This window comes from Coffea eugenioides, chromosome 10, assembly GCF_003713205.1.
Source record: "Coffea eugenioides isolate CCC68of chromosome 10, Ceug_1.0, whole genome shotgun sequence".
NCBI classification, from domain to species: domain Eukaryota; kingdom Viridiplantae; phylum Streptophyta; class Magnoliopsida; order Gentianales; family Rubiaceae; genus Coffea; species Coffea eugenioides.
Window position 1 is genome coordinate 1,808,611 of NC_040044.1, and position 9,232 is coordinate 1,817,842.

Below are 9,232 nucleotides of genomic sequence, written 5' to 3' on the forward strand. Positions count from 1 at the left end.
AATTGAGCTCACTTTTACGCTGGAATATTGGTAATTATCAGGTAATGGACACTGTCTATCAGCACAATTGTGCCTTAGATTTTGCGTGTGATTCTCTCTTTGGCTACTCTTTTTGCAGTGGTAACTCGTACTACTACTAATTCTTTAGCTAAATCCTCAGGGATGAAGACATGGATCAAACCAATGAATGCACATTTCGAAGTGGTTACTAAAACTTGTTTGCAAGAAATTTTTGGATGTTCCCTTGATTGACTAAAGCTTATACACACAAGGATCATTACTTCTTCCTCTTCTTGAGGGACACAAGGCTGACTGCTGTAGATGTCTCGACCTACAAAAATGCGACTAAAGCTTAAACCCGTCTGGAGTATTTGACACTATACCGTATTTGATCTTGAAGCAACTTTCTCAATTGGTGTTTTAGTGATCACACATTAGCCATGTTTAACCACGCTACTGAAAGTGAAAATTACTTATCTACTTAGAATAATATTTTGAAATGATTTTAGTATTTTCGTAACTATCGTTCAATATATGTTGTGTATGTTTATGTTATGTTTTTCTGTATATGTGCTGAAGGTCTATTAAAATCCACTACTAGTACCTACCTACGAGATAAACGCTGTAAAAACTTGTTGTTTGGATTGTTGTTTTTAGCAATTTTTGTAAAAAAATGTACTGTAACGATTTTATGTATATAAGATAAGAAGGTGATTATAAAATGTGTTCACGAAAAAGATAAATTTTTTTTACGGGTTAAATATATATAAGATAACAAGGTGATTGAAAAATATTTTCACAAAAAAAGATAAATTTTTTTTTATGGAAAACGACAATCCAAACCACTTTAACTACCGTTAAGAAACGAGGCCAGGCTCATAGCCTTTTCAAGTGCAGCCCAATCCACTGTTTGAATTCAAGATCCGCCCATGGCCTTGTTATGGACAATTGATGCATAAAACATTTTTTTTTTAAATATAAGTAGGAGGTCTTGATTTTGTGATCCCTCACTTGCACTTTTTCGCCGTGCCACTCAATCCATTCTTCACATTCAAAATCATACAAAGATATCAAACAACAAATCTGAAAAGTTATAGATTTGAGTAACAAATAAAAAGCTAAGATAAAATAATTGTAGTTTCAAGAACATCTACTAATTAATTGTTTCAAATCCAGATATTAAGATGAAATCTGTTGAATAGACTAAAGAAATTTCAATTCTAATAAACAAACTTGAAAAACTCAAATCTAATAATAGAAAAATGAAAAAAAATGATCTAAAACTCCTACTAGAAAAAATTTAGATCTAATAATAGAAAAAAAAGTTACCTAAAACTCGCACTGAGAATCTTAGGAGAGAAGAACACTCTGACTATAAAAGTTTAGGAGGAGAGAAAACTTTTACTAGGCAATTCACTAGGAAACCTAACCTAGTAGTGACTTTAGAGAGAGGTTCCTCGCACGAGGAAAAGATAAGAAAATCTGATTTCTCATAGAAAAGTTGGAAGATATTTTGATTAAAAAGTTTTTTTAAGAGAGAAGGAAGAGAGTTTTTTTTGTAAATATGAGTTATTAATCACGGGATCTTGAACTCTTCTAAAATTTGTATAGTTATTGAGGCAATATTGAGCCACAAATAAATAAAGTAGGTGCATCTTTAATTGTTTGAATTTTGTTTAATAAGCCAACCGAAAAATATACCTCGGCTTTTGTCGAGCAAGAGCTGAGGAGTACCAGCTGCCAGGTACATCCTTTTAAAAAGTTTGACCCAAGTCATACACATGTCTGTTATTACAAAAAATTACAAAGACATCTCCAAACGCGAAGATAGGGCAAGAAATGAGCCCAATAACAAAAAGGCCAAAAAAAAAAAAAAAGGGAAAACTCGAATTCCAAAACATAAGAGAACTCAGCGCAGGGAGAGTCAACACAAAAAATTCACTTCCCTGACGAGTTTGATGAAACACAAGCCAGAGCCTAGTAAACTAACACCTGTAGCACAATAAGCAGCTCAGAATCAAACGGAAAGGAACCAAGTAAGAAGAAGAGATGGAAGACGACGGTAACGGCAGCAACAGCACCGTCGTGGACACCGCCAAGGCGGAGAGATCGGTGTGGCTGATGAAGTGTCCACTAGTCGTTTCCAAGTCCTGGCAAGCTCAAGCTGCCGCCTCTTCTTCCTCTTCCGTCTCCGATTCACCTCCGGCCTCTAAAGTCGTCGTCTCTCTCGATCCTCTTCGTCCCGACGACTCACTGCAGGTACTCAAGAGTCATTTCTCACGTACTTAATCGTTTTGATATAATTGAAATGTGCGTGTGCGTGTGCGTGTGTATACTCCTATTCTCTTTGGTAATTGAATTAGATTTTTGCAGTTTTCTTCTGATTTGAGCTGTAGATTTGTTTAGTGAATTAAGTTTTTTAAGTGATTTATTTGATTTTTTTTCTTTGCCTTGTAAGGTTTTGCTATAGCATCTTTTTTTTTTTTTGTTTTTTTGTTTTTTAAGTTCAGTAGTTATTGTGTGCTAAATAAAGCCTGAATGGACTATAATTCAGGTTTACGAAGTGAGAAAGCAATTGACCTCTGTCCTGGTACTTGGGAAGAGGTCAGAAGTCTGGATGGCTTTTGATGTAGTAGCACTTTGTCTTCTTTACGGATAATGTGGAGTGCTTTTGTGATGTATGCCTGTGCATGAAGCATGATCATTGTGTTCACTCTTGTGCATTCAAATAATTGATTTTGACTGAATGGCTGCAGGTGATTAGAAGCATATTATTCAAGTTAAGTTTAGTTGTTGTTGAATTCATGCTGACATGTGGTTGCAAAAACGTTCACATGCTCAAAATTATGTAGTTTGTTACATATGTATATCCATAAATTTGCATCGAGTTTATTTGTTTTTGCAAGTAATTCGTTTCTGCAGAGATTAACTAATTAGAACATGTATATATTAGGATTGGGACCCATTGTATGTTTAATTTTGCATCTGATGCACTGCAGCATATTTTTATCGGTTAGTTACTCCTTTTTTCCTCTGTTTTGGAAATAGGTATCTGCATGTTCCATATGTTTGATGGGATATGTGGAGTTCCATTAACCTTTTTTCTTTTCCTTGTCTTTTTCTTCGTATAGGAAGCACCTTGGGTTATGCCTTTATCGCAATGAATTTCAGAATGTGGATAATCTGTTATGTGTTTTATTTGGATAGTTTTCCTTGCAAATCACTATTCTACCCTTCTAAACAGCTTTTTAAATTACAATCAGTTTACTATGGAGATGGCTGGAACTGGAAGTGACGCCGGAAACATGCCGAAAAGCTACTCGCTTAATATGTTCAAAGACTTTGTTCCTATGTGTATTTTCTCTGAGACAAATCAAGGTAATCTTTATTAGGCTCCTTAAGTTCAAATTTAATTTACAAGATTCTTTTTGATGCATTGTTGTTCTGGAAGCTATTCTCTTCAAACAATGGGTATTGAACAGGGATATAGCTTTTTCTCCTTAAATTTTTTAGTATGTCCTGCTTTTGTTCAGCTGAGTTGAGATTGGGTCTGATCTGTGAGGCTTTCTCTGTGCTCTGACTCTAGTTTTTGATGTTGCATGCCTGAACAGTTTTGGAGCAAAACTTTGCTGGGAATAATCTTTTCTTTTGTTATTTATTGTTTAGCACTGATTTTGCAGGAAGAGTTGCTGCAGAAGGGAAAGTCGAACATAAATTTGACCTGAAACCACACAATGAAAACATGGAAGAGTACAGAAAAATGTGTCGTGAGAGGACAAATAAATCGATGGTCAAAAATAGACAAATTCAAGTATGGCGTGATTTATATGACTTGCAAAATATCTTACTTGGCTTTTGTATAATTGGAATGATTTTCATTTTTTTTCTTTTCTATCCCAATTTGGGCTCGTATATTTGTAGGTGATCGACAATGATCGTGGTGTGCACATGAGGCCTATGCCTGGAATGGTAGGCTTGATTGCATCCAATTCTAAGGTACTCAATCATGTCCTCTAGTTATGGTGTAATTTTTTGCGGCTAATGCATTCTGCTTTTTAATCTTGCTGATCTTGAACTTCCTGTAGTTGTAACAACATTTTTGCAACTTATTTATTCTGTTTTGTGATCTTGTTGGACTTCTGAACAACAAAAAGTGGGAGCTGCTGTAAGAAAGTTTGGAATGTTAGTGATATGGACTCTAAGTTGGTTCTAATTCTTAAAAACATCAGAACAATGTTTGAAAATATTGTACTTAGATTAAAATTGGCCGATTGGCCTTCTGGATCCCATTGGTAGCTATCTTCCTTGAGACCAGTTAATTATGCTCTGCTGGGAAGGATGCCAAATTTTGGGAGAATTTTTGCCCAACGTTGCAGTTCGTCATCTGATTTGTACAAGTATCGTATATTTAGCTAAGAAATTCATTAACATCATGATGATGCTGTTCTGTACATTGTTGGTTTATTTCTAAGTGCATATTTATTGCTTCCCCGCCTATTGCGCATTATTTATTCGGGAGTGGTTATTATCAAGGCAGAGAAGGGTAATACAGTACATTCCAGGAAAGTTCCAAAGGTTATAAACATGGAATATTCTTACTCGAATCATGCATCTTTATGGCAGGATAAGAAGAAAGCAGCTCCAGTTAAGGGATCAGATGTCAAGAGAACTAGACGGGATCGTGGAGAACTAGAAGATATCATGTTTAAACTTTTTGAAAGACAACCTAATTGGGCCTTGAAGCAGCTTGTGCAAGAGACTGATCAACCTGCGGTATACTCTACTATTATTCTTTTTTATTCTCCCTTCCCTTTCTTTTTTCCCTTAAGGAGACAAATGGTGTTCTTTTTAAAATTGATGCATATTTTGGAGTTGAGATTGGAGAAGAGGGAACCATCATTGGATCCTTGTTCATAAATAATGCTTCCTGTTTGAAGGGAGAGTGTCATTATAGATCAGGGGTTTTTCTTTTTGGCTGCTTTGCCTGAATGTTCACTAGTTTATAGAACAATTTGAAACAGAGTGTTGACCCATCATTTAGGCCCTGGGTCACATAGCATAGCCATAATGCATGATCCTGCTCCTTAGCTACCCTTGTAAGACAACCAGGGAACAGAAAAAGAGAAATCAATGCATGCTTGATTTTTTTTCCCTCTCTGGTAATGATTGAGTCTGGAATAACTTTGAATTTCCGTGAACTAATATTCTTGTACTTGCTGCTTTGCCCCATTTTTGCAGCAATTTCTGAAGGAGATACTGAATGAGCTCTGCGTCTACAATAAAAGGGGTACAAACCAAGGAACATATGAGCTGAAGCCAGAGTATAAAAAGTCTGTTGAGGATACAGGTGCTGAGTAAATGTTTTATCTCTGACTGTATATTAGATTTGAAAAAGACAACGAATTGCCTGACATGAGGAGAGACATTTGGAGAAAATACTTCTTTTTTACTAAGCTAAAATGACGCCCTGGTAGCTGTTGTTGTCCATTTTATGGATGCGTAGAATCCGATGTAAAAGAGGCGTATAGTCATATAGATAAACTTTTTTTTTTTCTTGTTTTGGATCTTTATATATATATCCTAAGCAGAGATTTTCTCAATTTACCCCCTTATAAAGTTGAAATTTGAGATGCTAAATCTTGTTTGGCGAATGTGATCCTGTCTGCCTTATTTGTTTCTTTAGGATGTCACTTTGAAAGCAAAAGGTTAGGAAAGCCAAAAACTGGCTTTAGATATGAGTACGATCTGTGAATGTTATTATCATGTCCTTTGGGAGATTTAGTTGGAGGACATTTCATTACTTGTAAGCTTATGGTTCCTACTTCTCATCCGCTGCTTGTTTGGAATTTCCCTATTTGTTGGTCTCCATGAAATAGCTGTTGTCTATTTCAAATTTACTTTCAGTTTGGTGACTACTTGTGACTTCATGCTTTAACAAGCTTGTGAGTTGACAAAGTAATCACTTAAAATACTCTTTGTATGTAAAAAGTTTAACCTTAACATGTTGAATGTTTAAAGGAGATCTTCTTTTGGAAATGAAGAGAGAGAGAGATGGTTTGGATTTGCTGGGCGGTTCTTTTTGATTGCGATATTATAGTTATCAAATATATTTTGGTCACCGACCTAGATAAGATGGGTCGACTAGACGATCGGTGCAACCAATAAGTCAATTGTTGGATTTAAAGAAATGACATTTGATAATGAAGAAGTACATCAAAGTAAGTAGTTTTTCGTTCAGATTTTGTTATCCAATTAAGATCTATATCTGTTAAGTGTAATACTTAGAGACTACACCAAGGCAAACCAAAATCTCTCTGTATTTAGGGAATTTGTTATGGCATTGTTCAAGATTTCTGATAGCAAAAGAAGCAAAGAAGTGTACTTTTCCACTGAAGAAATCCCAGTTGGATTTTGGTCGTTTTGCAAGGTTCAAGCAAAATTTGGACAGTCAACTTGATCTGCTTGGTCTTTTGCTTAAATGATCTATTGAGTGGGTAAACTCCAAGGACCTGGTTGTGTCTTGTTCAACTTCGTTCCAAATCAAACTATGGTCCTTGAAAAGTGAGTAAATGGGGTGATGGAGGTTTCTTTTCAGTCAGTATAGGCTCATAAAAAGTATGAAACAGTACTGTCAGGAATGGATCAAGGGTGCTGATCCAAAACCTATGCCTTTGCAGAATCAGCTTAATCAAACTTCTGCCAGAAAGATGCAGGAGAATATAGGCCTTTGCAGAAGAGGTGCTGTGTCCAAAAACTAAATTTTTGCAGAAATTACGGAGACTGAAAGAGGATATTAGCTTTTGGTATGCAATATTCACATGGCCCCACTCTAAGAATCCCAGAAGAGAAAAATTGTTTGGTGACTGGATTAAGATAACTATCTAATTACTGCAGTAGGAGTTTTACTGTAATTCTTTATTTCTCATTTGATAACCAGAGTTTTGTTGAGTTGAGGATTATCTCTTGTTAGATACTGGAATTTAGCCAATTCATATGGGCTTCATCCTACATGATTCCTGACAATTCAATGTTCTTTGTGCTGTACCCTATGTTGGAATGCGTGTATGAAGTGACTTCGAGAGCAATATCTGAAATGTCATGAGTTGTTTATTGTTTTAAGCTTTTATAAAGAAATCCAAAATTAATTTTATGTAAAGCCGAAGCAAGGGATGATATGTTCTGACTAACTAAGAAAAATTTCCCTTCCCTGTGCCTGCAAATGGCGCAAGTCTTTCCCCTGCTTGGTTTTTAACATGTGGAGCTTGTGTTTCTTCCTACTGTCTTGGTAATTATAGTTAATTGAGTACTTACTAACTCTGGTGTTGTTTGGGAAAGTGTAACTTCTAGATCGCTGTTAGTCTTTTATTTTCTTGTCTTGCTGAACTCAAAGTTGGTCATTTGCTTGAGTTTTTCTTCTATCTCCTGGGCTGAAGGTAGAGTCTTATTTGCTCCACCATCCAAGCTCCATTTATGGATGGGTTGGGGAGGGGTGATAGAGAATTGGGTTTGTTCCCTTAGCTAGGGCCACTGAGTGGGGGTGTTTCTGTATTCTGGTAAGCAATTTATAGACATTTGAGTTTTCAAACCGTATAAAACCTAATTTTGTCTTGGGAAAGCTCGGAGGGTTTCTAACAACAACGTAAATAGCATGAGATGAAAGTGGAACCCGTTGTTACCACTTACTCATTACTAGTGCTCAATATGAAAGACCTGGGCGCCATTTTGACTGCTGTTGGGAAGAGTTTAATATTATAAGATTGGGTTGTTTGGTCAGATTAAGGATTGAAATGTCACCTCTTTGTTAAATCATCTGATCATTTATTTTTTGGCAGTTATTCTTGTTCTGATAAAATGCTACATTGTTGGGGTAAGAAAAAGTTGTGTATCTCTTGAACATAAATATCAGATGTGTGAATTATGCATGCATCACATCCTGGTTGTATCTGCTTTCTTATTCTTTGCTGTTAAGAATCATTTTAGAATGTCTAATTCAGTGGATATATTGCTGGTTTCTCTTATCAACTGAACGTTTTAGCAAGGATATAAATAAATGAATCTGTTGTACCTTAACGTTACATTCTAGACAGATATAACTAAATGCATCCCTCGTACCTTAACTTTCATGACGCATGGAAATTGGCATTTCTGGGGAAAGGATTAGTTTTACTAGTTGATTTCAACATACCACTACATAAGAACCATGTGGCAGTGGTATTTGTCACTTATTTGTGTTAGGAACACTTTTGAGGATGAAGAATTTGGGTAATAGCTTGAAAGAAGTCAGACCTAGTTGGGATCTCTGTCAAAAATTTAAATAATTGAGTTATACACTGAAAAATGGTTCTTTGGTGTTTGAACTGACACGTAGGATTGCTATTCCAAAAGTAATCATGGCATAGCTGTTCTTTTCTCAAATTGCAGCAGTAGGTGCATTTCCACGTTAGTGCGGCATTTGTGTCTATAAAAGAGTTTGATTTTTGCAGATTGGTCTTATCTTGTTTAATGGGAATCTGCACACAATGTTGGGGTAAAAATCATTTTGCTATGGCAGTACATTAGCTTTATGTAGTTGTTGTTGCTGCATTGAGTAGGAAAGGAAAGTAACTGGTAAAATTATTATACCAACTGGGTAGCTGAGGCTAAACATGCAGGAAACAGTAGAACAAGGTCCTTGATAGTGCGTTCTAAACCTTGTGAAGTGGTTATGCATCAGCATATACTTGGAAGGAAAAAATTTTCTCTAGACATAAACAAGCCTTTCCTGGTGTTTTGGGGTTTGGAAATTTTCCTGAGAGATGAATAGAAGTGTCATCAAGATTCTCTGGGTTTTGAAGATTATGTGCTGCGTTTCTTCAAGTAGAAAGTTGAAGAAGCATGGCTGATGTCTTTCTTTCTTTTGATTTTCTGTTTTCTGATCTTGGCTTTTCCTCTTCCAAATAGCTTTGTGCTAACTGTCTCTCTTCACATGTCAAACCTGCTTTGTTGTTCATGAAATATTTAGGGCTTACTGTAGGATAGGACATAATTACGTCAATCTTAGCCTGAAGTTGCTTGTATCTTATACAACCTATTAGGGAAAATCAATCCTTGATTCGTGAATAACTTGTTAGTGGATCTTTAATGTGATATACTTGAACGAGCTCTCTTGAGCACAAAGAGACATATTGTTTTCCACTGTTTCATTGTGTCTGACACAATCAAGTGACAACGAGGCTATTGAAAATGACGAACT

The 9,232-nt window shown here is 36.0% G+C and overlaps 1 protein-coding gene across 1 annotated transcript; it reads left to right on the forward strand.

Annotated features, from left to right (window-relative positions):
* Positions 1-1,886: 1,886 nt before the first annotated feature.
* On the forward strand, positions 1,887-5,600 carry LOC113749378 (transcription initiation factor IIF subunit beta). Its single transcript, XM_027293084.1, has 6 exons — positions 1,887-2,259; positions 3,264-3,378; positions 3,681-3,811; positions 3,922-3,996; positions 4,624-4,773; positions 5,239-5,600. Exons 1-6 carry the CDS (start codon positions 2,050-2,052, stop codon positions 5,356-5,358), a joined length of 801 nt encoding a protein of 266 aa, XP_027148885.1. The 5' UTR covers positions 1,887-2,049; the 3' UTR covers positions 5,359-5,600.
* The last annotated feature ends 3,632 nt before the right edge of the window (positions 5,601-9,232 follow it).